Raw genomic sequence first — 27,273 nt, 5'->3', positions numbered from 1 at the left:
TGGACACGCAACGCTGGAAATCTCTCTAGAAATATCTAGGGACATTCAATTTTTAGCATGTGCACATACTTTTTTGTTTTGACCAATCGAATAAATATTGAAGATATTTCAAACTTGAATCCGTTGAGCGTATACATCGACAGACCCCAAGCTTTTTCTGTCTCCGAAGAGTAAATATTTCTTTGAAATGTGTTCTTTCTACATGCGGTAGGAATTGCGATGAAAATAGGGAACGAAAAGAAATAACAGTGGTACATGAAAACGGTGTAAGTTGAATTACTGTTCTCACAAGTCTCATAATTCACGCTTATTCCTCTTTGCAGATTCTGCTCGAATATTATTTGTTTGTAACAGTTTGCCGTGACTTTCTTTTCAAGAATTATTCTGTATATTGCTTACACTTTAATATGATGGACAATTGTTATGCCCCGCAATGGGCAGATTTCGCTTGTAGTCCACAGCTATCCTCCGACAGTTATTTCGAGGTGGAACACGAAGTGCATAGCTCTCGGATAGATTTGAAATCTGACTTACTTTTACCATATAAGGAAGAAAATGTAGAGAAATCATTGGTTGCGGATACTAATTTTCATGACAGTTTAGAGCCTGCAGAAGATGCACACGCTAATGTGGTATTCTTTATACCGCATGATACTAAAAAACAGAAAGAGACAAATAATGATGATATAAAAAAAGATAAGCCATTGAAATCTAATCTCTATTATACATGGGATATTTCTACAATCGACTTAACGTCCACCTCTGAAACAGCGTCGGTACCGCAGAGGCTAAAAGCGGCAGCTTTCAGAAAGGAGATTAGAAAAAATACCTGTGTAATGGAAACGAAGAACGACGTTGTTCGTAAGCCTCAGCAAAAAGGTAAACAATAGCTAATTCATTAATCGATAAGCGTTTTAAGTGTACCATTAAATTGTTCCAGCTCAGCGAAGACAATCCGATTTGTTTAAATCTAAACAAGCACAGCGAAAGGTTCTCACATGCCAATATCGCAGGCGAAGTTTAATGAAGTACCGTAGACGTTCGAACAAATTCGTAAGCATGGCAGAGGCAATTTCCAAATTCCAGAATGAAACGCCTGAACGATTTCGTACTACCAGTAATAAGGACTTGAAGCTGGGTACCTTGATGAAATTAAAAAAACGGTCTCCGTTGAAGCTGACTCACCCGGTGTCCCCTAAGTTAAGATGCAAACAAAGAGTAAGGCACACAAATGTCCTTAGTCAAGAGGAGCGCGAAGCTTTAGAAGTGGAACAAATGAAGAAATATCAGATCAAGGCGAATCCTGTACCAGTTAATATTTTGAAAGGGCCATCAACGCTAACAAAAGTTCCAAAGAAACTGTTCACCGTTACAGACGAACTTAAGCTAACTAATTCGAAAACAGCTCGTCACACAATAGCTCCACAATTATCCGAGCACTGTGATAATGAACAGATTCATAAGAACACTGTACCAACAATAAGTCGTTCCTCCTGTACCGCAGTTGTTTGCAAAAACGATAAAGCACAGACGCACAAGAACGTGATACCAATGGGTCGTTCCATCAGCGCCTCGGCCGTTAGAAAAGGCAGAAAAGAACAGAATGATAAGAACGTTAAACCCATCAGTCGTTCTACAAGTGCCTCGACCGTTAGAAAGCACGATAAAGAGCAGACTTTTAAGAACATTAAACCAATGACTCATTCCTTCAGTGCTTCGAGCATTACTAAAAAAGAAGATAAAGGAGAAACTCGAAAAAATGTCGTACCGATCAGTCGTTCTCTCAGTGCATCGAACGTTAAAAAAGCAGTTAAAGAGCAGGTAAATAAGAACACCGTGCCAATCGATCGGTCCACCAATGCCTCCGGTACTGTCTCGGATATTGCTGCAAAACCAGTGATGAGTGTCTTGCCATTCAGTTTCGAGGCGCGTAACAAAGAATTTCAACAAAAAAAAGAAGAGAAACTGAAGCATTTACAGATGCAGGAAACGAATAAACTCAAGGCAGAGTTTCATGCAAAACCGTTACCAAAACTTTCCAAGTCGACGAATCCGGCTAAGGAACCTGTGACAAAGAAACGCACAGTGGTTTCGTGCCCTTTTAGCTTTGCAGAAAGGGACAAGTGCTTGGCTAAAAAGAAAGAAGAACTTGTAAAAAAAATGCAGGAGAATAATAAAAAGGTGCCAGTCTTTCACGCGAATCCTGTTCCAACTTTTAAACCAGTGGTAATACATGGTGTGGCCAAAGAGAAAAATCCAAACAAAAATATCGCGGTGAAACAATTGAAGAATTCTGCCGACCAAGAGAACAAGCAACCAAATATTATCGTCAGTACGAATGAGCCAAAAAAAAAAGACTCGAAGCAGAACGCGAATAGCGAGACGCAGAAGAAACCGTTTAAAAGTACCAATAACGTGGACGACGACGAAAAAGTGAAAGCAAGACAAAAGAGAACTACGTTCGAAATGAACACCGATAAGAGAGCAAAAGAACGAAGCGAATTTGATGAGAAGCTGAAGAAGAGGGAACAAGGTATGGAAGCGAAGCGGCAACAAGAAGAGAAACAAAGAATGCTAAAAGAAAAATCTGAGAGAGCTGAGTTACGGAAATTAGCAGTCGTGAAGGCGACACCGGTCCCAGTTTATAAGCCTATGGTTATATTAAAATCTACGAAAATGCCAACCAGTCCTAAAGATCCTAAATGGGCAAGTAAGAACAGATTGAAGAGTACATTGCAAGTTTGAGCTTCTGTCTCGTATTGTTCAAAGTATATACATATTTTTATGATTTTACTAAGTAAATGTAGTAGTTATTGCCACATATTCTTGTATAAAATGGTATTATCTGTCGGACAATATTTCACATGTTCTACTGCCATAAGGGGTACTAGCTCTTTTTATACAGGGTGTTCATGTTAGCTTATTGTTTTTTCTTTCTTTCGTTCTTTTTTTTTTTTTTGTTTAAAGAAATTGTGTAATGTCTTTTTATCTACTGTTGTTTGCAGTGAACACCCTGTATAGGATAGTGCAATGAATCTTGGGATTTATACAACATAATATATATGATATGATAGGTCATGTTTTCTATGCTTGACAAGCGTTTTGTCCAAGTAAAGAATGTTGCGTCCACCTCTAGTTATGTCTTACAATACATTGCATGTAATCATCCACATTGTTTTTACTAAATGTATACGCGTGAAATAAATATTTCTGAAAAGATTACAGGGAGAAATGAATTCGAACGAAGGCCGTGATCCATAACGAAAACCTCTCGCCGATAGACACGCCAGATTTTGTAATAATTATTTCACTGATATTTTATTAAATCACCTTACAATAAATTTTTCATAGTAATCTCATATAAACATTTCTTTTTAGTCCAAGTTTGTTTAGACCATACCTTTTGAAACCCCTTGAAAAGTTTTTGAACACTGAATCCTGGCAATGTGATCAATAGAGCAGTAGTAAGAAATATCCGAAATTTTTTCAGAAAATCGCATAGAAAAATTCTGATATCGATTTATCCTGAATATAACAAATACAATATAAAATTAAAAATGTTTATCAAATTCCGGTGCTCGCCGTTCCGATAAATAATTGCTTGCTTCAGTTTCGTGTCTAGTTTTAACTATAACGTGTCTCTTTATAGAAGTTATAAATATCTCGTATCTTTAGAAATATATTTATAAATTATTCGATGTAAAAACAAATTACACTTATCCGTAGAATTACTCTTTTCCGCTGACATGTACATCACCGAATTGTAATTATTAATTATTACATGCCTTAGTTAGAAACATATGTATATATTTTGTTACTCTTTTGTTCGATGTTGCCTAACTACGTTTTCTTTATTCTCTTTTATAAGGAAAATGTAAATAGAATCATAGAGAACATTCTTTCCACGCGTGTGATGTACAAGCCAGCTTGTTTCGTCACATAATGTACAAATTACGAATCGATTCTATAACTGCTTACAAATTCAGCGCTTGAAATGCATGGAAAAAGACTCATTTCTCTCTCGTTCTTTCTTTGACTGAGAAATGCAGCTAACGGTTAGTGTCGTAAAGAACATGTTGAATACAAAACAGCAACTTCTTTTCACAGCAGTTTAAGTAACACAAATTATACAAGCACATCATCCTAGGTCGACGTTTCGTGATCTTGTGCTCGTGAAATGATTTCTTTGAAAATCAGTTAAAATTGTATAACGTTATTATGCATATTCCACGTTCCTTTCTTCTTTTTTTGTTCTATAAATTATATTATTCAAAGTGTTAAGTTGTATTTATGTCGAGGCAACATCGGCACACGGTTTTTGCAGAATAGAGAAGAAAATGGCAGACTCATTGTACAGATCCAAAGAAATCGGCCCGTCAAAGCTCCTTCAACAAAGCCGATTTCGCATTTTTAAGTTTGTCTAGTCGCCTCTGTAAATGAGAATTCGCAGTCTCTAATTCCTCGACGCGACCTTGGGTCTCTCTGACCTGTAAAGCAAATATCACAAGGTTGACTTAATAATGATCTCTCCGAATAGACGAATGAGTCATAATTCCGATGAAGAAACTGATTCTGACTTCTCTTTGAAGTTTTCGCTTTTCAACTTTCAATTCGTCTTCCGCTTTCTCCGATGCTTCCGCGGCTGACTTGTAACGTATCACTTGGCTCTCTAGCCTGGCTACGGTGGCTTGTAAAGTCGACATATCCTGCTCTGCTTTCTGCAACTTGAACTTGTAATCGGCTAACAGTTTATTCGCTTCTCGCTGTACGTCCTCGGAATCTGACAAACAACCTGTTCCACGCAATAAACGCCACAACATTCAAACAAACAAATAGAATCGAATAATTTTTCATGTCGAAACGAACACTTACCTAATACCGAACCAGGTGATTTCTCGGACCTGGTGCGATTCCTGGTCTCTTCCAATTCCAATCTTAAATGCCGTATCTCGTCCTGTAATTCTTTCTTTTCCGAAGCAAATTTTCGCAGCCGAACATCTGCAACATTCGGATAAACGGTACATTACATACAGGCTATTTTCTTTCTTAAACACGAGCAAATCTTTTTTATTAACTCGTTCGATCAATTAGGATTCGGTAGTACCTAATGAACCTTTTCCAGCATTTTGCAACAATTCTGCTGCTTCTGTACTGACTAGTACTCTTCGTCTTGGACGCGGGCCATTTTCAATATCGTTATCTTCGTTTTCACTCTCCTCGTCGTCAAGAATAACTAAACCATTCTCCTAAAATCATTCGACCTTTAATTACAGAACATTTCGAAAACCGATTGTTGTGCGTTTGAGTTTTGAATTTTAATTAATTCACATACTTGTATAAGCGTATCTCTATCTATTAATTGTGCATGGCATATATCTAACTCTTCTTTCAATCTCTGACTGATTCTTTTCAACTGTTCCGATTCCCGATTCTTCTCTCGAAGTTCCCTACGAAGTTGTGCAACCGTTTCCTCTAATTCTTCCAACTTGTCTTTCAACAAATCAACTTGGTAGGCGTAAGAAGACTTTTCATTGTCTAACTGAGCATTAGCTATCATAGCTTTCCTAAATTTCTCTTCAAACTCTTTCAGTTCTAACTGCAAATAAGATATCAGCGAATGTATCGAGAACGTTCCTGATGATTATTCCTGAAGATTCTGATATAGAACATTGACAAACAAACAAACAAACAAACAAAACAACTAATACCCTTAGATCTCTACTTAGGCCAGCATCTTCCAGAGAGTCTTCAGAAGACCTACGACTCGATTGAAAATTGTTCGAATTCGTAAGAAGTCGCGACGTCCTTACGGAATCTGGGGTTACTCTCATTGTTCTATTTACGTCAGCTGAAATAAAGAAAGAGTGAGCTATATTATTTTCTTAGATAATGAAATAATATATCTTCGTATGTAGTCATATTTTTCATTTAACGCATACCAGAACACATGTCATAAACCCTATCGGCATTCTCTTCTGCCTCTTTTTGTAGTCTTTCTAGTTCACGCATTCGTATTTCTCTTGCTTCGGCTCTTGCCTGTCTCTTTGCAGCTAATCTAGCTTCTGCCTGAAAGTATGTACGGAAAATCCATCCTGTTACCAAAAACACATTTTCACATTCAATTTATTATTAACACATATAATCGATAAACGATATACAAATGCTCTCATATAATATAGTAACGAATCAGAGCTTGCGTACATGTAAGCGCAAAGCTCGATTAATTAGCTTCGAATACTTACTTTTCTCTTTTATTTATCGCGATTCACAGATAAAATATTAGTTGTGTTAATGATATGTATGTACAATGTCATGTCTATGTATTAAATTTTCATCGATTTTTTTCATTCTCTATGTATTCTTATCATCAAACGTGTTTATCGGAAACAACGTAATCCCCCACCTATCACAACCATGCACACACGTAAGCACCAAGGTCAAGCATACGTACAGCAATGTGTTCAATGTCGTTAGAGCGATACTTGTACAAGTAATATTTCCTTATAAGTAATACATCTTTATTCTTTGCAATCTTATCTTCCAGTTGCTAATTCTGTCGCTTCGCGTACTTGCAAAATAATCAGGCCATACCTCCTTGGCTATCTGATCAAGAGCTTGATCCTCCGCCGAATGTCTCGCGGCGGTCCGCCTACGTCCAGCTATAGCAGCCTCCATATTTTTTCTCTGTGCTTTAATATATGTTTTTCGCTTGGATACCAGCAACTCACGCTAGACAGATCCACGTCCCTCACCGCACAAGAAGACAAACCACCACACTAAAGGACAAAGGGACATATGCTAGAGCGAGACATTTGTGAGCATGTTTTTAAGCATGACGAATACACGCAATGAACGATGCCACTAGATATATTATGCGAATGAAAGTAACAATGACACTTAGAAAGCGTTCAGGTTAAAACAGGAAAACTTATTAATCCTTCTGCTAATGATACCGGCGACGTCGAGAAACTCGTTAGAATAGAATCCTATAGCCTTGGCTTACAATTGATTTCACTTGTCGTATGTTATAGCAAAAGGATTAACTTTCCTACTACCAGAATGATACCTTCTAACAGAGTTGTAACATTAACCGTATGTTACGCAACCAAGTAGTTCACAAATGCACAGTAGATGTAATCGTTACATTATATTCGAATGTTAAGTTAAACCATTATGAACGATGTAATCTCATGGAAGGACACTCCTTATCTTACAGATAAGAAGCAATATTTCTGGAAGTAATGAATTTCCTAGCACGCTAGGGTTTCTTTTCACCCAAATATACAATTTCCTGTTAATTTTCGAATGGATATGTTAATAATTGGTTATACGTTGATAAACTTCTATAATGTTGATACGACACTAATCATATTTTTCACTATATCAGTAATAATATGTGTGATTTTATGTGTGTGTGTGTGCGTGCGTGTGTCTAGTATTAGTCAAATCCCGTATTTATCTACGTATGACGGGTTGACAATACCCGGCAGCACACGCGACGATGATCGCGTTCGGTTAAGGAGAAAATTGAATTTAGCACAGATAAAAACAGTCCTTCGAGTTCTAACGTTACAACGTTTGTCACGCTAAGAATAACACCTTTGCGGTACAGCTCTCTAATTACGTATTTGCTTGTACCTGGTGTATCGAGCAGATAATCAACGCCGTCAACAATTCCCAATGATTTTGTGTTTAACGGCAACCAATCTACACACCGGAATAGAAAATTCCGAAATAAAATGTGTTAATCGCATATATGCGTGCCCGCGACATACACAGCTATACACGCATACGTACGCACTTATACGCACACGGGCGTACACATATAGTATATGTATATATATATATATACCATATACATATATGTATACATATATATGTGTGTGCGTATCATATATGTGTGTCCATATATAAGTATGTAAGTATATTTATGTATATATATATATTTAATATAGACTTGCACACCCACACATGACAGTCAAATACATGCAAATAAAACCTTACTGTATCGTCAGTCTTTTTTCCACAGTGTATATCCCGTGGCTGTGTTCTTGGTAAAATGAGACTTACGGATACAAGGAAACGCTGTCAGCCAGCGGCTAGCTGCATCCTTTTTTTCCAAAGGAGCTGCACGAGTGCAAAAATAAACCAGGTGACACTATAAATACAACCGGACCGGAGAAATCGGATGAGTTCGGCCCAGACACGATGACCATCCGCGGCTAGGGTATTAACGATGCGGTTCAGTGTGGATCACGGTCCATAAAATATATGGAATAGATTTGATATCTAGCGAAACGAGAGGCGAGAACGTGACACGGAGGCCGGAACAGGAACGCGATCGCCGATCCCTCAAAGGCGAACGTTTGCGAAAACGGTGCGCCGAGTCGCGCTCAAATATAGCGGAAGACACATTTTTCGATCGAATAGAATTGCACCCCGGAACGGCGATGCATGCGAATGCAAAAGCACGCGCACAGTCTGCGCCGCGCCTCAAATCATCGAGCCTCGCTAGCGTCATCTGTGCAATGGCCACGTAATCGCATTCCTCCCTCTCCCTCCCGACATTACACTTATCGGCAATACCGTCGTCTGCGAATCGTGATAGTTACTCGTTACAGATGCAAGTAAACACTTGAATTCAAATTCGACAGCTTCGAACACTATAGAAGTATTTTGATGTTTCTATCTCCAAATTGGGCGACCTTGACGTCTTGTATGCAGCGCTGTCGCTTTTCTTTTTAAGTTCACACACGCATCAAGGTATTTCTACGGACACTTATGATTGGCGTTTCTCAGTAATGAATTTCCAGTCAATATGTCAACTTACAGATACGGCGACCCTGTCCGTATGTAAATCCAAAATTTCCGAGTGACGAACCTCAGAAGGTTCCGACATTTTTTTTTTAGTTTCTCCTCTGTGTCGACCATGTAGTTTTTTAGTCTATTGTTAGATTTCGAAGTCTGGATTGTTTACGAAAAGAAAGTAAATAATGATTCTGCAAAAGGATGTACGCGCAATATTTATTAAAGAAACTTTATAATGCAAAATTGCCTCTAAGGATTCTAATAAATTTATTTCGATAGAGACGCACCAGAGTGCGCTGTCGTACCCATGGTGGTTGCTCTGTGCGTTGACTGTCCTGCGTAAGATAGCGCACTCTGACTTCGTCAGAGTTCATAATCGACGCATCGCAATACAAATTCAACGAACATGGATATATGCATTTGATCGCTTTTCTTTTATCTTTCAAATGTATGTGTTAACAAAACTAGCTATTTTCATAAACGTAGCATTTATGTGCACAGTTTTTAATTTAAGAGGGCAAATACCTTTTAAAAGCAATTGCAGTTATTTAGTCGCTGGGACAATTTCTCGGGACTAGCTTGTGATAGAACAGAAAATGAAAGAAACAAGATCAATGCATGGCCATTAAGGCACATTCTTTCAGGTAATAAACTCTGAACCTTCATTGAAATACGCGACAGCGTTATAGTTATTCTTATTATTACCACATACTGTATGTGTATCAATGAAAATGTAAAAAAAAAAATTAAAATTTACGGATGTAATACAACGCTCGTCCGTTACAGTGCATCTCGTTGAAAAGTGCACATGCCTTGACAAACATTGCACCGCCACATTAAATGTAAATAAACAATGCGAGAGTTAATAACGCTTCCGCGTTAAGCCTTCCAGAAATTTGGATTTTGTTGTAGTCTTCTTTCAAAGGTTTCATACCATCCTTGAATAGTGGAGAGTGGTACAAAGTTCTCTGTCGGATTCGGTGTCATTTGTGCCTGAGTCACAGAGAAACTCGACACGTAATTCAAGAAACTGGTAAGCATCTTTTGTACAAATTCTAGAAAAGAATTTGACGTGGCTTCTGTCACCGAAGCTGCCTGTAATTCTATAGCTCCTAGGGGTTCTATCGAAATCCCTATTTGTGCTACGTGCGAGATTTTTCCAATTCCAAATATTCCTAAGTTACTGTTCTCAAACTCGTGATTCCTTTTCAATGTCGATATTTTGAATATAGCCGATGGTTTGGCATTGGAGATGTATCCAAGAAATTGCCAATTTGGTGGAGCGTTCGAATCCGGCCAACTAAAATACACTGAAACGATAAAATTTCAATTAACAAATGTTCTTCTAGTTTCGTTGGACCGTCTAATTGGGTGCAATGTGTACCTGCGCCACCCGCTCCATCGGGAAAAGGTATAGTACCTGTAAGGAATACCACAATATGATTTATGTTATCCGCGTCAGGTACTGTTATTAAAAATTGGTTTTCTCCTATTTGTTGGAAATCCGTTTGTACCTACGAGAAATTTCATAAATAGGATAAACAAGTCGCGATTTGTCGTCGTCGTTGTGATAGGTTAAGACATCGTGTACTCGAATACGGATGAAAGTGATCGAAGCCAAAGCATAAACGATAGAATAGTTACCAATGGTCTAAGCAAAGGATAAGTGAAACAATTAACTTTTACAGAGGCAGAAAAAATACTCTCTATAAAGATATGTTAAGTAATGTGGTCACATCAAATTGACAGGTTTGTAAATCGAACAAATTGGACGCAGTAACTGATTCTAGATGAAATATGAGCTAAACCGATACTCACGAGTCGACCAGACACAATTATGCCAAGCATTTTTGCACACGTTCTAGAGCATTCTACTACCTATCTTCTGGTTATCGCGCGTCGCACGATGCTAGAAAATGCACGGTACACATGCAACGATGTGACACCGACACTGTTCAAACATTTACGGCACCGCGACGCAAGCAGATGCGAGGGCGAGCGGATATTCGTTGCAAATGCTGTGATCTACAAAATCATAAGATTAGAAACTCGACATGTATGTAGGTATCAAGCATTATTTCCATGTGTACGAACGTTTTACCAGAGTAGTGATGGGCACCATCGACTAAAAACTATCGACTAAATCGATAGTAGCCAACTACTATTTTCAGTCGACTGATTTTTTAAACTATCGACTGAATTAGTAGCGGTTGGGTTACTATTTTCAGTCGACTGTTTTACACGTCGCCATCTTGAAATTTCAAATGTCAGTGTCGCACGATGAAACGAAAAGGTTAGGAATACATGATTACGACAGGACTTCAATACTTTAATTCATATTAGATGTTAAAATCTTATTGGTATTTATGCGATATACATAAATTGTGTATATTTATATTTATAACATAGTGTATGAATTTATTATTAAATAAAGACAGATTCAGACAAAATCATTCAATCACGAAATTTACTATCTCTGTACTGTCCTATTATTTATTTAACTAGCCAACATCGAGAATAACAGTAAATACGAGAATAACGAGTAAAGCAATTCACTCGACTGAAAACTATCGACTAAATATTCGATAGTATGTAGTAACTAAATAGTAATTAGTCGATAGTTGAATTTAGTCGATAATGCCCATCACTACTCTCTAGTTTTACCTGGTTTTACGTAGTGATGGGCACTATCGACTAAATTCAACTATCGACAGTACTCACTATTTATCTGTTTGAATCTATTAATAAATTAACAATAATGTACCCGGAATGGACATTTTATACACATTTCGAATATCTGAATCCCAGAGAGAGAGCGGAGAAACAATCTGTAGAGACATATACACAACTTTTTTGACGCAAATGAAAAATATACAATTTTATTGTTTCTTACTGAAATAAATATTGAATTGTATTTAACCTTTATACTATTATGTTACATAAATAAGATAATATTATTCTTACAGTATTATTTTAAAAGTTGAGACTTAGAACGAAATCGTTTTGAGCATCGAAGAGAGCAAAAAATGTAACTCGGGAAACATGTAAAGTGGTCTTAATATGTTTTGGCTCTGAGATCTAGATACAGGCAAAAAAGAATTTTAAATCGCATTTGATATAACTTCAATATTTTATATTCTTATTTACCAAACATCTAATCACTTACAAAACATGAACAAGTATCAAGATAAAATTTTACACCATGCAATTATAAAATAAGCTTTCCATAAATATAGTATACGCACAGTACTCGTAACAATACATATACGGAAATAGGACTGATCAGAAGTGGCCGCTACCCGCAGCACAGATATAAATACAATTCGTTTGAAATGACATTGTGTCACTTATCAATTAGTGTGATAAAACTAGAAAACACACGAAACATGAATCCCTCGCACCAGTCCCCCAGTAAATCTGGAGAATATATAATATACACATATAATAATAGAAATAAAAGTTTCGTACAACCCTTCCCTTCTGAAATAATCTCTTTAAAACCAAAAGTTTGTAGGAAATGATCTCATTTCACTTTTCGGGCTGAACTAGGTACTACAAGACATCCTGCAGACCTGCTGTAGAAAATATTTCTCTGTATACAGTCATTATGTGTCTTCGTTATAAAAAATTACACTTCGATATCTTCCTCAGCAGCTGGCAGAACCACTGTTGTCACATTAATCGGCTTCGTCCTGGATTTCTTGCACAGCAAGATATGCACTCTTCCCGATATTCTGCTGGTCAGGATTGCGTTCAAAGCCATAGGGATGGGTACTCCACTTGGCAGTAAAGGGACATCGATGACACGTGGCCTGACATCCGTGTCCTCGCTTCTGCAAACGATGTATAATCCCGTGTCGGACATTTCGTCGGACACATTCGTCAGCAAGACACGAATCTGATAATTCGGCCCCAACCCTAAAACGGTAGCCTCCATCGTGATGAAACGTGGTCCAGCATCTTGACTCTCGTTTAAAGACTCCATTGCCTTTTTCGCGACTATCAATCGCAGCCGAAGAAGGCCCTGCTGGAACGTGCTGTGGATCTTCTTCGCCTCCGATCGTTCTCGTATCGTTTGCTCGACGAATAATCGCGTTTTCTTCGGAATCGAGAACTTTGAACCATCGTTGATCAACGAGTTCGTTGTCGTACTGTGGACGCTGAAGTCTGCGGTCCTCTTTAAGATCTTGACGCAGAGCCCGCCGCCCACGGTGACCATCGCCATCGTTCGTTCCTCTTGACCCATTCGACCGTACTGAAGCAAGGAAGAACGATAAAGAACCGACCGACTGTTAAAAACGAGAGGACCATTACCTTCAACGCTGACACCGGTTCCATGATCTTCAATGTGTCCACATGGTGCTTTCCATTGTACACACGAATACCGTAGCCAGCAGTACTCACGGCAAGCAAAGACAATCCAATTTGTGGCACCGGTAAGCTCGTTGAGTCTAGAATCGCTCCCGGAATGTCAACGTGCCATAGTTTGATGCCCTGCGGGATTAACATTCACCCTGAAACTGTACTGCACGTCAAGTATTCTTCCAAGTACAAGATACATACCTTTTTGGAAAGGCCAACCAAGGTACCATCCATAAGAGTCACCGCGACATTGTCGTTGTTAAGAATTGAAATAGCCACCGCCGGCGCCGACAGGTTCGCCCAAAGTTTCACGGGCGATCCTCTTCTTATAGCGCCTATTTTACCATCCCTCCCGATCATTAGTATTTTACCATCTCCCGTCCACAGTCCCGTGCACGCGAACGCTACCGGTGCCCATTCGAGCACATGCTTATCCATGGCAGTGAACGTTCTATAGGAAAAATTGAGTTCAATGATTATCTACAGATTTCTCAAACGTCTCGTGAACGCAAGTATACAGGGTGAGGCGCCAGAAACAGGCCACCTGAAGAACTTGCTTGGTTTCGAGGGGGCATTAATCTGATGCTAGTAGCTTTTTTGTAGGTGGACGCGTAAAGGACATATGAAGGTCAACTTCATTTTTTTAAATGGAATGTCCCATTTTTTATACCATAGATCGATAGAGTATCAAAATCTGAGTATAAAAGCGTTGACCTTCATATGTCCTAAACCTAATAGTTAACGAGATATTGTCCAAAGAAGAAAGAAAATTATTTCGATAATATCTCGTTAACTATTAGATTTAGGACGTACGGAGGTCAATACAGTTTTACTCAGAATTCGATAGTCTATCGATTCATGATACAGAAAGTAAGTCTTTCCATTAAAAGAAATCAAGGTGACCTTGAAATCTCCTCTATGCCTCCACCCACGCAGAGAATGTACGTGTCACAATATGCCCCCCTCGAAACCAAGCAAATTCCATCTGATGCATTTCTTCCTAACACCAATAGCAGCCGAGTTATTCAGGTGGCCTGTTTCTGGCGCCTCACCCTGTATATCTGAACTGAGGATGTGGGTATTAGATTAACGAGTCCATTACCGAGGGTCCAGAACCAGAACTTCCCCAAATTCCGTGCCAAGCACGATACAACCGCTAGCAGGATTGGACCAGGAGTCTTTCCGGATGACGGAAATCGCTGACAACGCGTTGCTTTTAATGAGCGGGACCATTTTGTACTGTTCCGCGAAGCTCGCCCTCAAGTTCGGATCCATGGAGAGGAACTTCAACGTCCGCGGCGAGATGAATCCTGCCCCGAGTTCTTTCAACAATAATTCCAGCTCGTCGGCTAGCGTGAGCACGTTCAGTTCATCTTCTAGTCCAGCTTTGTGCCAGATCTGCGGGGTACATCGGTCAAAGTTATTCTAAAAATCATCCCGATGTTAATCGAAGGATAAAAACACATTGCTCGAACCTCCCGCTCTTTCGGGTGAACGTCGATGTGCGGCAAGCAGTATTTATAATAGGGCCTCATATTTTTGAAAATGTAAACACTCGAACCGCCACCGACAGCCAACACCGACGACCGTGGTTCGCCGTTTTCAGTATACAACCCAATCACCCCGCAGGGTCGATCGACCATATTGTGCTCAGTTACTTGATCGCCGCCTTTGTAAACTCGTATCTGATTTTCAAGAACATAGAAGGTATGTACGTATTATTCAAACTGTAAATGAACTTATTCGAGTTCTTTCGGGCTGCGCACCTTCGTCGAATTAGCGCTCAGTGTACCCAAGTCAGCGCAAATGAGCCTGGCATCTCCGTCTCCGGTGACATCGAGCATATCAAGAGAATTCGGCAAAGTGTACAATTTAGCTCCTGGCTCCCAAAGCGCTTCCAACCATCGATTCGTGCTGAGACCCATTATATTATGCTCGGCTCTAAAGAAATTTCCCACCGAATTATTCAGTGACCAATTATCTCTTGATAACGATACAGTTACCTTTTCTAGGGTAAGAGACTCAATTACTGTGGGGGCACCAATTACTGTGCCTATATTAATTATACATATTTTTAAAGCATAATGAATATTACACAAAAAGATATATAACATATACGTATATTACCTGATTTTAATGAAAAAAATTCAATATCTCTTTTTTAATATTCATTATGCTATAAAGATAAGTGTAATTAATATAGGCACTGTAATTGGTACTACCATAGTAATTGGGACCCTTACTAGTGTTCCTGATTTCTCAACATTTTTCATTTCTCGAGAAATGAGAAATAAGACTATATTTCTCGAAAATTCTCGAGAATTTTTAATAAAATAAAAAAATAATGGGAAACTTTTACCAAACTTTTATAAAGTGAAACATTACGCTTTCGTTTTGAAATGACTTCATAAGAAGCACAATGCGTCTAATGTAGAATCAAACAATCTACTTCTTTTTTTTTTGTAACAAAATCTGTAGCCGTAGAAAAATTTCTTTCATTTTGTGTGGATGTTGGCTTTATCGTATACAGAACATCCAAAAGTTGCTGAAGATTGGGTGTCCTTTTTCCAGTGGACTCAAAAATTTGGAATTCCTTTGTTGGAGTCCGGAATTTATTTTCTTCTGCCGCTAAACTCTTAACACTCAATTCTTGAAGGCTATCTGTAATTTCTAATTCTAACTGTTTTTCCAGTGATAGTTCCTCATTCTGAGAATCTGAAAGTTTTTCACTATTTTCATAAGAATCATTGTCATATTTTCCAAAAAGTCTGCTTAGAATTTGTTTTGCCATTTTATACGTATCTGCCTTGGATGTTAAATAAAAAAATGTATCTTCTGAATCTTTTTGCAGAGATTCTGGATTATGCAGATATTTTATAAGGGATACAACAATCTTGTCTCTTCTTTTAGATATTTCTTCTTTAATAACAACAAGAAACTCATTACTCAATTCAGTATTCAGTTTTTCTAAAGTTTTAAATAAGAATTTAAGAGAATTTAAGAATTTATATGTTATAAAATAAATGAGATTCATAACAATTGTCCTAGATTTAAATTTCTCGAGAAATACTGAAATTTCTTGAGAAATGAGAAATAATCAATTATAAAATTTCTCGAGAAATTCTCGAGAAAAAATTCTGGAGGAGGAACACTATCCGTTACCCTATGCTCACAACGATCCGAAGCAATTCGAGCACGCGCGTATTGCACGTCTCCAAAACGAAAAATCGCTGTGTACGATTTCGAATTAAATCGGGGAACTTTTAATAATTCATTTTACATTGCAGAATTGTCTCGAATCGAACGACATACGCGCTCCATTGGTTTGCACCAAAATGAAAAGAAGTATATATTGTGAGAACGCTTTCCGATTTATTATATCTTACCGTAGTCCGTGCATAATTGAAACTTCTTGCTGGTATTCGATTGCAGCGATTACTCGTAATCGTAACACATTATTTCATTCCTCACAGCAAGGCTCTCTCTGTACTCTCTATGCACTGCAGTGCAACGCGACGGATCGTCATATCGCTGTCACCGTATGCAGCTCCTTAAAACAATTCCTTCCGGAAACGAGATCAATCGCACACTGAACGATTTGCAATCTCCGATCGCGACAAACATCGATCATATCGGAAGATCTGTTCGGAAAACTTGTCGAACGGTGCAACAGTGTCAGCCGTTGGCTTTGTTGTGGGCTTGTGTATCCATAGAAATGTTCACGTACGTGCATGCGTCGATGAATATCTACGATCACGGTCAACCCTTTGCGCATTACATCAATGAAAAACCAATTCATTTAAGGCCACTTAAACCACGATCGAAAATATTTTTCAGCTTGTTAGTAACCGCAGAAAAGTTCAAATATTCGCTTTGAATGCCAATATGCCGAATTTATTAACAATAAACCTACCGAGCCTTAAAAGTAACTAATACATGTTGTTTTATAAAAATGACGAGATCGAGTTTATTTGGATTTTGTGCGATTCTCTTAAATATATTTATTTAATTATTTATTTATTTATTCATTTCCCACGGAAGCATCTTTACAATTTCAGTAATTGTAAAATAAAATATCTGGAAAGGGCATTTTGACCGGCGGTGGTAGGTTTAGTGTTAAGAACATTTATAATAATTTTATATATTTTATATATTCAAGTTTAAACTTGACACGTGAATTTTCACTTTTAGAATGGTCATAATTAGACTGCGGATTTTATACATTTATGACAAAAAATAGTAGGTGTAATTTTAAGTAGCAAAAATATTAGAACTATTTAAACATACTATTATATTATTTTCAATCTGCTAAACATAATAAGAAAGAAAATAAATTTCTATTTTACTTCTTTGTTACTAATGAGTCATTTACTTTATTGTACAGTCAAAAAAAAAAAAAACAACTATAAAGGTTTCATCGAGCCGTCGTCGTTACTGTCCTGCATTTTCATTGTTTTAAAGTCAACGAGGACTTACCTGGGGACAGGTGTTGGGAGGATCAGTATCAGTATATACAATATTGTAGGAAACAGCGTAAACATCGTGGATGTAACCGTTTCAAGAATCGCGCTTTTCGAAAACAATGCCACTCGCATCGTCAACACCGTTCAGGACCTCGAAAAATAATTCGAAGTCTCCGGCAGGGAAATTATTGCACCGTACAATTCTACAAACTCCTGAAGCGAAGTATAGTAATCCGAAGGGGGATAAATGGGACAAACTCGATTGCCCGCAATTCGTCGATTTTACCGACTTACCTCAGATCGGGGACTCGTTTTTCGGTATATTCAAGTCATTTTATATTTATTATGATTATTAAATATTATTATGATTATCATAATTATTAAATATTTGCAATATTATACTCGTTTAGATAAACAGAAGGTGATCGTGAGCACCCCGAAAGCGGATGTAGAATGTGCTGGATCTTCTGCTCATTCGTTTAATGATAACACAATAATTGAGTAAGCATTCGACGCGTGATTTTATTTGGAACGTCCCTTTCCGAACGTTTTATAATTTTCTTCCATGCTTTTAGATCTCTGAAAACTATCTCTTTATCCGGAATAGATTTTGTTTCGCCAAACAAAGAATCTATAGAACAATCCACGGTCAATGACACCGTTATCCGAGTGGTATGCCATTGAAATTTAATTGATCGATCAAATCGTTCATAATAAAAATCGAGACAAACATTTCAGGAAACGAACGAGCAAGAAGAGTGCAAGGCAGTGAAGACACCGCTAAGCACTGCCATAAATCCATTTCGATTCCACGGTAGAGATAAATGCAAACAAGGAGATAATGAACCCAAACGTGTTAAGAAGGTATTGGTTGTCTACAATTTGTGTAAATATTGAGACAATTTATTAATTTGTTTCTTATCTACAGAATTTAGAGGAAGAGAAAAAACCGCGGGTGTTTCGAGCAAATCCGCTTCCCAAGTATCTAAAAGTTAGAGCGATGGAAGCGAATAAAAATAATAAAAATGACAATAACAATGCTGCGAAAATAGACTCCGATGCCATTGTTAAAGGACAGAAGTTACAAAGTCCTAACAAAAAGAAGAAGAATACGGAAGTAAGTATAATATGCGGTTCAAAGTGATTCTTTTTTTCGTGTTTCTTGATAGACGCAAACTTCACATTGCTAATCGTTCAAACATAATATTATTTCTGCGTAAAATGATTCAGATTGGGAAGAAACCACCGTCTGTGCCGTGTCTTGTGCAGACGAAATTGTCTTGTCCGAAAATTCCAACCCTGCGATTAGAGGCACGAGTGCAAGAAAGGAAAAGATACAACGCGGGTTTGAAACTGAAGGAAATGAAAGTACAAGAACAGAAGCAACTGGTAATTTAAATAATACTACTACTAATTGTATAGTACTCATTAGGTTTGGTAAAACAGTATTCGTATAAAGCTAAAAGTTTCTATGATGAAAAAATAGGAGCTTGAGGCTAAACAGGAGCAAGAAAAGGCAGAAATTGCGCTCCTAAGGAAGACAATGGTCCATAAAGCTCAACCAATTCGGAAATACAAATCGGGTCTGCCGAAGATACAGAAACGACAGTTAACTTCTCCCCAGACGCCTCTGACATTAAAACGACGTCGCACAGATAATAATAGTGTTTAAGTTAATACAATTCTGATCTGAGATCTTGGAATCTAGGATCTTATAATATCTTGAAACTATTAGGAAAATTTTATATCATGACGCGAATAACAGTATTCCATTACGTTTTAATTGATATACTACAACGATATGGAAAAAATGAGACAAAATATTTTTGACGAATAAATTCAGATTTTCTCTTTGAATATACATAAATTAACGTATACATGTTAAGATGTTTCCGCGCATAGGCACTCACATAATGTACACGTGACTTTATAATATTTTAAGTTAATAATGAAGACAGCTTCGTAAATGTAATATGTACTTCGATTTTTCATTGAGGTAACGTTTCATGAGATGTAGCGAATGTTTCGAGTATCCGAAATATCGATTGAAAATTTCATATGCAGGTACAATTTTATTATAAAAAAATTAATATATATTTTCTTAGCAAACATTACATTAACAAATATTACGTAGTAACATTGTTTGTTTTAACGTACATAATAAGCTCACTATAATATATTGTAACATTCATACATGCACACGTACTTAGGTATATTAAAGATTACATTACGTATAAATCTTTGCATAATTTGTGAACTGACACATGTAATAGCTAGCTTGACACACTTCCTGTAACAGCACCAATTTGTAGTTATTTCAAAGTATGAAGTTGTATTGTATGAATTGTTAATTTCTATACACACTTTGTTCTTTAAACGATTGAATGCCTTTAACGAGCCAGCTTTATGTAACGTTAACGAAATATTGTACAATAAAATATAATTGAAAAGCGTATAAGTGTAATGTACACTAACGATACATTGTTAAATTGTAAGGAAATCATATCAAATTATAATCAAATTATAATCAAATGTATAATTATATATAATTATATCGAATTATAAAAAATTCAACGAAATATATACTTTGTTAAATTTCTCGCATATCTCGCTGCGTCTATAGATGAAAACGATAAAAATCTGTCAGTCTTGTTTTAGTACCTTGAAAAGAAACCATGTATGATATTATATTCAGTTAGTTTCTTCTAAATGTAATTAGAGATATATATTATACATGCATCTCATAGTTTATGAACTCAAAAGTATTACCCGATGGAGTGGTTTATTTAAACCCATTTTCATTTCTATATATATATAGAATGGGTTTAAATAAACCACTCCATCGGGTAATACCCATTTTCATTTCTATATATATATAGAATGGGTTTAAATAAACCACTCCATCGAGTAATACCCATTTTCATTTCTATATATATATATAGAATGGGTTTAAATAAACCACTCCATCGGGTAATACTTTTGAGTTCATAATATACATATAATTCACAATAAGTTCATTCATTCAGTACATTTAATACGTTGGTAATATTTAATTTGCAATCTAAATAGTCTGTATTCGTAAACCAGTTCTTTGTTAAAGTATTTGTGAACTGTATTAACACTTCTTTTTGCATATAAGAGTAAACTAATTTTACTTACAATATAAAAATTATAGAACAATATCTATAAAATATTCTACACTGTATATAATACTGAAGATAATTCTTTGACTTAAGCCATGCGGCATGGTAATAGTTGTTAAGAAAATATTATCATATAAAAAAATGCTTACATAAAAGAAATCTGTACAAGAAATCAAAATGCATCAAATAGATATGTAAATGCAAGTTTAACGTTGTTATGCCTTAGAAATATTATTTGCCACATTGAAGTTACATCTACAAACAGAGGATATAGCTCACGTTATCCAACAAATTAGCAACTAAACATTTGGCACTGTAAGCTCTTCACTCGTATCGCAATAAATGCAGAGCATACAATCAAGCCGGAAAGTAAGCTAACGTTTGGTGATATGTACACAAATGAATATGATGAATGAAATCGAGTTATTGTATTGTTTTTATTTAGAAGATATGCTAGTAAAACATATATTATCATTATTAAGGATTAAAGATGTGTCATATTCATTTGCCTGCATACCCCAGTCGTTAACTCATCTTCGCAGCGGACTTACACAGCGGATTCCAAATAATGCCAGCGTGGGTGCTACTGAAGTAGCGTAGATCCTATATAGGATCTGTGTCAAAAAATGATCCACCCTAAAAGATGATGCAGGTTCTGATCCAAGATAAAAAGATGATGCAGATTCTGATCCAGGCTAAAAATTAGACTAGTTTAACTAAACTGACTAATTTAATTAAACTGCTACTTTTGGATCACTCGTGCTAGAATAAGTTCAGAAACGATAAGACATGCACGTGATGCAGGGATACGAAGATTGCAACTTTGCATTGACGCAAACGGTCACCAATTCGAGCATCTCCTGTAAGGTAATAAAGTTTATTTTACTACCATATTTGACCTTGCATGACCTTCAATGATAACTCGCTGAATTCGTCTCAACACTGGCTATCACATCGTGATAAAAAAACATAACATTCCATTAAAAAAAATAGAGTTGACCTTGAAATCTCCTCTATACCTCCACTCACGCAGAAAATGTTTGTAAGTTTTCTATATAACATTTTTTCATAATATTACAAATAACGGCAATATTCAAACTGGACATATGTAGTTATTGCCCCACATTGTATATACAGGGTGTCCCACGCAACTGGAACAGGCTTACCTCCTAAACGGTTGGGAATAGAGGAAAATGTTATAGGAAAAAGTTGAATGGCATCAGACGGTGCATAATACGCAACTAATTTTATGCACTTTTGTGCATCGGTGCATCAGAAAAATGCAACCGCACTTTTTTAAAAATGGAAACCTACATTTTTGACTGCACCAATCGATGTAATTTGTCGTGCTCTACATAAAAGTACTAACATATTTATATCCCTAAGTTGACACCTCCTAAGGGGGGGGGGGGATGGGTTGCGCTTCTCGATCGTTAGGTACGGTGGCAGCACAGTAGCGCCCCGCGCAATTCAAGCAATTGCTTCTCGGTCCTTGTAATTTTGTAAAACAGCCTGGACTCGTTTCTCTACCAATGTGAAACGGACTAGCTTTATTTATTTATGCTTAGTCCAGAAGTATTAATATTTCAATCAAAATATATGTATGTATTCTACTTTGAAATGTGCGTTCTCAACTGTAACTTGAGTTTCAGGAGTGGGGCTCTTCAGGATCTTTCCAGACTTGGGTGCATTCAAATCAAAACCAGACTTCCTGGACGCATATAAAACAAATTAATGGGATAAGCGAACAAATAGATTTGCTAAGATTTTTATCTGACGTAACTTATGACGAGTCTGTCTTAATTGTGTAACAACGATATGTACAGAAATACAACATAACGTTTATAATGAATAAATCTGTTCAATTCAATTATACATTTTCGAACTAGGATTCACGCTACATTTATGTTCTCATCGAGCTAAAGTATGCGAACAGATAGACAACACAGTTGGAAGCGTAAATATGAGACAAATTTGTATAATTTAGCATTAAAATGTAACATCGCGTTACTTGGAATTTCGCCATACAGCTGGTTCGTATTTTCGGTAAATGAACACATGAACAGTTCCGAAAAGGTTTACGAAAAGAATTCTATGCATATACATGTTACTCTTGTTGGAAGAAATGTATACTAATAAAGTACAGTATTTCTTCTGTAGCTTCGCATTCTAGTTCCCCTTTGAGTCTCGCAACGGTACGGGGAAAATATATTACGATACGAAATACCTATAACATTAAACGAATCTATTAACAATCGGTGAATCGTTCGAAGTAGCTGCTTCTTCGATACATTATAATATGCAAAATACTTCTATTAACTGCTCGCACCTAACAACATTTCTTTCTTTTTCTTTTAATTGCAATTTTTACCTGACTTCCCGATCTCTACCTTGTTGCAGAATGATTCAGTGTGACCGTCAAGATTAAGATTACACAGATCTATCGGCAGTATTGAGAGTACTTTAGAAATAATTTTGTTGTAAACTTTGTGCAAAAACTTGACGTGTTAACATTTGATAAAACACTATACAGTTTACATTAGGAATTCCCGGGAAGTTGCTTCCGAGCAACTATAGTTACTAGACTTGCTATTATTTGTCGTATGCTTCGCATGCATTTTTCTCGAGGACAACAAATCTGTCCTCTTAATCAATATATTCTGGCATTATAGAAATTGAAACAATTATTATAGAAAAGAACGATTATTCTGGGAACAACAAACTTATCGTATTAAATACAAATGATCCATGAACACTCAATTTCTTCGATACGTTATTTTCATTATTTTAATCTAAGAATGATTTTTAGAAAAAAACCTCAGCAGTGAAGAGCAGTATAATCTATCATTGCGTGTCTCGCGATGACGTTCACTTTGCTTTCTTCTGATGTCACGTGCGTCATGTGGTGTTTACTTTGTGTGCTAAAAATAGAGACGTTCAAAATTATTATTACAGTAGAATTCCATACGGGTTCGAAAAATGAAATTCCGAAATTCGTACATGGTAGAGGTATTCTGAGTGGCGCGTTGTCCTTGATAATGCATTCGTGCGTATGAGTGCGAAACAGATACTGCACCAACAATTGCTTCTCTTCTCCGACGCATGGATCATAAAACCCAGGCAGTTGACTCTGTCGAATAACACATCGGGTTAACATAGCGAGACAGAATTATAAAAATTACAAAATCTGTACCTTCGACGCATTATGGAGGACCAACTTCGAATTCTTCACTAAACACTGCAACGGGATGGTCACGTCTATGACCTCATCCCTATGCAAATGTTCTTCCGGGGGGGATGTACTTCGTTGGGGATACACGAACCGGCCGTACAAAGCTTTGACGATGATCAGTCCCCTCTTCGATTCCTCCTCCGCCCTTATCCTGCTGACGGTGGCCTTCATCAATTCGGTAGCGATCTTCGCTTCTTTCTGCTTCTCCGCCATCCTCGACTTATTCATCTCCTTCTGTTTTTCTTTCTCGCGTTCCTCCCGTTCTTTCACCACTGGATCGATGACAATCTTTTTTACAACGGTCCAGGTCACTATGGGCACCACGGTCGCGTAGAACACAGGTGCGGGAAGTATGTCGTCGCTTAGCTGCATCGAAAAGGTGTACGACTGCGAGGCACGCCTCAATTTTATTCTCAAAGCGACGCCTGTCGGCACGCCGACTCGCACCGCTGCCGAGAGTCTACTGTGCCGCGAAACTTTCTTCTCCGCTCCATATTCCAGTAACACTCCAAAAGTACCAGCCCTGGGGATCGTGAAATGTCGACACGTTAAACCAACTAAAAACGGCGAACCGACAAATAAACATAATACATAATACAAGTATAAGCGTTATTTAACAATGTTCTCTTTGGAGGCTACTAACTTTAGACTTCCACGTAGTAACAGTTGCTTCTCCTCCATTTTATAGGTATAATTAAGACTTACAAACGTCTGTAGAATACCTAAGTGAATCGTCAACGCGGTATAAGATCTGGACGTGTCCCTCACGATCATCGTGCTCATATTGTTTTGTATTCCCGCTCTGTACGTGAGATAGCCTACTGTGTGCTTGTCCAGTTGCATTGCAAGGGCTGCAACAATATTATATTATAGTGAGTACACCTAATTTTCTCTTTGTGATTCTTCTCTCGCTCTCATTTTACCAAGAAAACGTACTTCCTACAAGGCCGGGTCTAATTCCTCGTGCCGTAAATTGCAATATGGTTGCGCCATCACAGAATAATTTTCTTGTTAATGTACGAAAGCCTTTCAAAGACACCGTGGGTCCGTTCCCGGCACCCACGTCCAATTCTACCCACCCTTTCGACGATACCAATCGTCTGGTAGAGACGTTTATAGAACCAGTACCTGTCCCATTTTGCGTACTTAGTTGACCGTACATGGTTACTGTGTCTCTTAATGTTAGAGGCGCTTCGATGGACTGTGTAAACGACATTCCACTGACTTCCAGGCACGAAAGTATACCCTTGCTGCATTTTAAGAAACGATTTAGAATTGTTTGAGTAATTATAATCGAGTAAACCCATCATACGGCGTTTTGTAAAACTATGTATTACCTCTCCTCGTAATCTTCATCGTATTTGTTAAAAAGATCAGTGGCGTTGATGTTTACTGTAATGCTGCCTTTAGGATTTGTGTGCTGCTGTAGCCTCCTCTCCTCTCTTTCTCTCGCTAAACGTTCGTACTCTTCTCTGATCTCTTCCGGAGTCTTGGTGCGCTGTACAATCTCCCATCCTTCTGTTTCCAACCCTCGAACACCCACAGAATCGTAGATAGCTCTTCGATGCGGATCACTTAAAACTTGCATAAAAGAAATTTCATTTGCATGTAATTAAACATCAGAATGAGTGTATCGTGTCTTGGACAAACCTTTATACGCCATTTTTGTACGATTAAATAGAACCTCCGCCTCTTTCTTGAGCGTAGGATCTGTATGCTTGTCCGGGTGATAAAGCCTGCTCTGTCTTCGATAGGCATTGCTAATTTCTTCGGGGGTTGCCTGAAAGCAATAGTGTATTGTAATGATCAACGTAAAACATTTATCACATAAAAATACAATATAAAGACGATTGTATCTACTGCTGTTTATTTTTCTGTATGGCTCGCAGCGTTTTATTTATGAAAACAAGCAAATTACCGGCTTAAAGAACAGGAGCGAATACTTACATGTTAGAAGATCTGCGATTAAAACGGCAGATTAAAACAAGCAAATAAGGTCGCCGCGATTGGCAAACTTCTAACAAAGGTTTGTCGCTTTCAAAAACCGTTTTGGGCAAAGAATTTTTCGCGAAACGTGTCGAAACGAGTAAGAGGTATGCGGGACACTCGACGATTTCGAAAACGATGGCAAAGGGCTCGATTACATCAGTCCCTAGGACGGGACATATCACGTGGAGGGCTGCAGATTGATCTCTACACCCGACCGGAAAGAAACAAGAAATTCCTGAAAGAAATCAATTTGTCAGGGTCACTCACATCTCTGGGAATATTTAGGAACGTGTAGTAGTCGTCCTCGATCGGGTTGTCTTGATCATTATTGTCATCCATGTCAATTATCGAAATTGGTTGGTCAGCGATTCGCTCCGAACACGAGAACCAATATTTTCCTTGACTTGGTCTCCTGCTTCCATAGGTTACGAAAGACTCGGTCGAGAACCGGCATCCTTTAGTATCGCTGATTATCGTTAGATAGCGCACCGTTATCCAAATCTCCGGCCTCGACGGCAGTTATCGACGGTGGTTATCGTCTGCATTATTGGCGCTCGCAACTTTTCAATTTCACTTGGCGTCGCAAGGAGATAATATTTTTCAATTTGACACTTCAACAATCACACATTTGTAATGTATTTTACGTTAAACACGCCGAGAACCGTCATGCCAGAATATGTCACCGTTCATGCCGGTTCTCTAGTACTTACTGTCAAACCAAATACACCAGAATTTATCGCTGCAACGACGCTAACAATTCCTTTAACTTTCACAGCTCATCAGCAACCGATCACTGAACCGATTATTAAACAAAGATGCCGATGTGGTTACGCTGCGGTTAAGTCAGCAGAAGACAGAACCAGGAATACATTTTTGAATACGCAACGATACGAAAACAGAAAACTGCGCAAGGGACATGCGTGAAAAAATTGCGCGCAGACCTGCGGAAGAAAATTGCCCGCAAATATGCGCGAGAATGTTGCGCGGAGGTAAACATTGAAATTCAAATAAAAAAGAAATACAAGATTTAAATAAAAATCGATAAAGGTAACAGAACATTTTTAGATGATACTAATGGTTTCACACTATTCCTACCGCGACCGTTATAAATACAACGTAATTGAATCGCCTTTAAACTTCACGACTTTTCCTAAAATATGCGTATAATACAATTTCAATATTCACTTCTTTTTTTATCGTTTATTTTCTGAGAAAAATTTGTAGTCTGTCTTACCTATCATGACCGGTCATTTGACCGGCAGAACGATTTATATCT

General features: G+C 37.6%; 6 protein-coding genes across 19 annotated transcripts; 2 read left to right on the top strand and 4 right to left on the bottom strand.

Annotated features, from left to right (window-relative positions):
• Positions 1-19: 19 nt before the first annotated feature.
• Positions 20-3,558, top strand: LOC143359009 (uncharacterized). Its single transcript, XM_076796605.1, has 3 exons — positions 20-251; positions 324-879; positions 941-3,558. Exons 2-3 carry the CDS (start codon positions 408-410, stop codon positions 2,743-2,745), a joined length of 2,277 nt encoding a protein of 758 aa, XP_076652720.1. The 5' UTR covers positions 20-251; positions 324-407; the 3' UTR covers positions 2,746-3,558.
• On the bottom strand, positions 3,292-8,843 carry LOC143359011 (leucine-rich repeat flightless-interacting protein 2). 11 transcript variants are annotated; one of them, XM_076796607.1, is made up of 9 exons: positions 8,071-8,843; positions 6,592-6,776; positions 5,940-6,066; positions 5,709-5,848; positions 5,333-5,596; positions 5,105-5,246; positions 4,873-4,998; positions 4,578-4,792; positions 3,292-4,487 (listed from the first exon to the last, which is right to left on the bottom strand). In XM_076796607.1, exons 2-9 carry the CDS (start codon positions 6,673-6,675, stop codon positions 4,377-4,379), a joined length of 1,209 nt encoding a protein of 402 aa, XP_076652722.1. In that variant the 5' UTR covers positions 6,676-6,776; positions 8,071-8,843; the 3' UTR covers positions 3,292-4,376. The 11 variants fall into 11 exon arrangements, with proteins under 11 accessions (XP_076652722.1, XP_076652724.1, XP_076652723.1 ...); XM_076796609.1 differs by lacking the exon at positions 8,071-8,843 and adding an exon at positions 8,005-8,019; XM_076796608.1 differs by lacking the exon at positions 8,071-8,843 and adding an exon at positions 7,639-7,825.
• Positions 8,844-8,997: 154 nt separating this feature from the next.
• LOC143359016 (protein OPI10 homolog) lies at positions 8,998-10,818 on the bottom strand. Its single transcript, XM_076796622.1, has 3 exons — positions 10,627-10,818; positions 10,193-10,322; positions 8,998-10,118 (listed from the first exon to the last, which is right to left on the bottom strand). The coding sequence occupies exons 1-3, from the start codon at positions 10,654-10,656 to the stop codon at positions 9,688-9,690; spliced, it is 591 nt and encodes a 196-aa protein (XP_076652737.1). The 5' UTR covers positions 10,657-10,818; the 3' UTR covers positions 8,998-9,687.
• Positions 10,819-11,925: 1,107 nt separating this feature from the next.
• Positions 11,926-16,878, bottom strand: LOC143359010 (BBSome complex member BBS1-like). Its single transcript, XM_076796606.1, has 7 exons — positions 16,557-16,878; positions 14,937-15,111; positions 14,646-14,855; positions 14,273-14,568; positions 13,372-13,621; positions 13,123-13,302; positions 11,926-13,063 (listed from the first exon to the last, which is right to left on the bottom strand). The coding sequence occupies exons 1-7, from the start codon at positions 16,568-16,570 to the stop codon at positions 12,437-12,439; spliced, it is 1,752 nt and encodes a 583-aa protein (XP_076652721.1). The 5' UTR covers positions 16,571-16,878; the 3' UTR covers positions 11,926-12,436.
• Positions 14,767-19,610, top strand: LOC143359015 (uncharacterized). Of its 3 annotated transcripts, none has more exons than XM_076796620.1 (8): positions 14,767-14,877; positions 17,696-17,951; positions 18,044-18,134; positions 18,209-18,305; positions 18,372-18,497; positions 18,562-18,750; positions 18,864-19,022; positions 19,120-19,610. In XM_076796620.1, exons 2-8 carry the CDS (start codon positions 17,753-17,755, stop codon positions 19,303-19,305), a joined length of 1,047 nt encoding a protein of 348 aa, XP_076652735.1. In that variant the 5' UTR covers positions 14,767-14,877; positions 17,696-17,752; the 3' UTR covers positions 19,306-19,610. The 3 variants fall into 3 exon arrangements, with proteins under 3 accessions (XP_076652735.1, XP_076652734.1, XP_076652736.1); XM_076796619.1 differs by having other exon boundaries at positions 14,802-14,877; positions 17,632-17,951; positions 19,120-19,609; XM_076796621.1 differs by having other exon boundaries at positions 14,812-14,881.
• A 2,605-nt stretch (positions 19,611-22,215) lies between these two features.
• Positions 22,216-26,464, bottom strand: LOC143358656 (dnaJ homolog subfamily C member 11). Of its 2 annotated transcripts, none has more exons than XM_076795956.1 (8): positions 26,265-26,464; positions 25,659-25,788; positions 25,346-25,589; positions 25,088-25,258; positions 24,731-24,859; positions 23,970-24,531; positions 23,777-23,906; positions 22,216-23,697 (listed from the first exon to the last, which is right to left on the bottom strand). In XM_076795956.1, the coding sequence occupies exons 1-8, from the start codon at positions 26,334-26,336 to the stop codon at positions 23,675-23,677; spliced, it is 1,461 nt and encodes a 486-aa protein (XP_076652071.1). In that variant the 5' UTR covers positions 26,337-26,464; the 3' UTR covers positions 22,216-23,674. The 2 variants fall into 2 exon arrangements, with proteins under 2 accessions (XP_076652071.1, XP_076652070.1); XM_076795955.1 differs by having other exon boundaries at positions 22,221-23,697; positions 24,652-24,859; positions 24,945-25,258; positions 26,265-26,456.
• Positions 26,465-27,273: the final 809 nt, after the last annotated feature.

This window comes from Halictus rubicundus, chromosome 11 (assembly GCF_050948215.1).
Source record: "Halictus rubicundus isolate RS-2024b chromosome 11, iyHalRubi1_principal, whole genome shotgun sequence".
Lineage (NCBI taxonomy): Eukaryota > Metazoa > Arthropoda > Insecta > Hymenoptera > Halictidae > Halictus > Halictus rubicundus.
The sequence above is the reverse complement of the archived record's forward strand: the minus strand, read 5'-3'. Positions and strand labels throughout refer to the sequence as shown.

Excerpts from the sequence above, each read along its gene's own strand:
- LOC143359009 (XM_076796605.1), top strand. The coding sequence starts at position 408 with ATGATGGACAATTGTTATGCCCCGCAATGGGCAGATTTCGCTTGTAGT. Across the intron at positions 880-940 it reads TCGTAAGCCTCAGCAAAAAG|CTCAGCGAAGACAATCCGAT; the intron begins GTAAACAATAGC and ends AAATTGTTCCAG.
- LOC143359011 (XM_076796607.1), bottom strand. The coding sequence starts at position 6,675 with ATGGAGGCTGCTATAGCTGGACGTAGGCGGACCGCCGCGAGACATTCG. Across the intron at positions 5,597-5,708 it reads GCCTAAGTAGAGATCTAAGG|TTAGAACTGAAAGAGTTTGA; the intron begins GTATTAGTTGTT and ends TCTTATTTGCAG. Across the intron at positions 4,999-5,104 it reads TGCTGGAAAAGGTTCATTAG|ATGTTCGGCTGCGAAAATTT; the intron begins GTACTACCGAAT and ends CGAATGTTGCAG.
- LOC143359016 (XM_076796622.1), bottom strand. The coding sequence starts at position 10,656 with ATGCTTGGCATAATTGTGTCTGGTCGACTC. Across the intron at positions 10,323-10,626 it reads TAATTGTGTCTGGTCGACTC|GTACAAACGGATTTCCAACA; the intron begins GTGAGTATCGGT and ends AATTTCTCGTAG. Across the intron at positions 10,119-10,192 it reads CGATGGAGCGGGTGGCGCAG|TGTATTTTAGTTGGCCGGAT; the intron begins GTACACATTGCA and ends TTATCGTTTCAG.
- LOC143359010 (XM_076796606.1), bottom strand. Across the intron at positions 14,856-14,936 it reads TGAGCGCTAATTCGACGAAG|ATACGAGTTTACAAAGGCGG; the intron begins GTGCGCAGCCCG and ends CTTGAAAATCAG. Across the intron at positions 13,622-14,272 it reads GTTCTGGTTCTGGACCCTCG|AACGTTCACTGCCATGGATA; the intron begins GTAATGGACTCG and ends TTTTTCCTATAG.
- LOC143359015 (XM_076796620.1), top strand. The coding sequence starts at position 17,753 with ATGCCACTCGCATCGTCAACACCGTTCAGGACCTCGAAAAATAATTCG. Across the intron at positions 17,952-18,043 it reads GATCGGGGACTCGTTTTTCG|ATAAACAGAAGGTGATCGTG; the intron begins GTATATTCAAGT and ends ATACTCGTTTAG. Across the intron at positions 18,498-18,561 it reads AACCCAAACGTGTTAAGAAG|AATTTAGAGGAAGAGAAAAA; the intron begins GTATTGGTTGTC and ends TCTTATCTACAG.
- LOC143358656 (XM_076795955.1), bottom strand. The coding sequence starts at position 26,336 with ATGGATGACAATAATGATCAAGACAACCCGATCGAGGACGACTACTAC. Across the intron at positions 25,259-25,345 it reads GATGAAGATTACGAGGAGAG|CAAGGGTATACTTTCGTGCC; the intron begins GTAATACATAGT and ends CTTAAAATGCAG. Across the intron at positions 24,532-24,651 it reads TTACTACGTGGAAGTCTAAA|GGCTGGTACTTTTGGAGTGT; the intron begins GTTAGTAGCCTC and ends CACGATCCCCAG.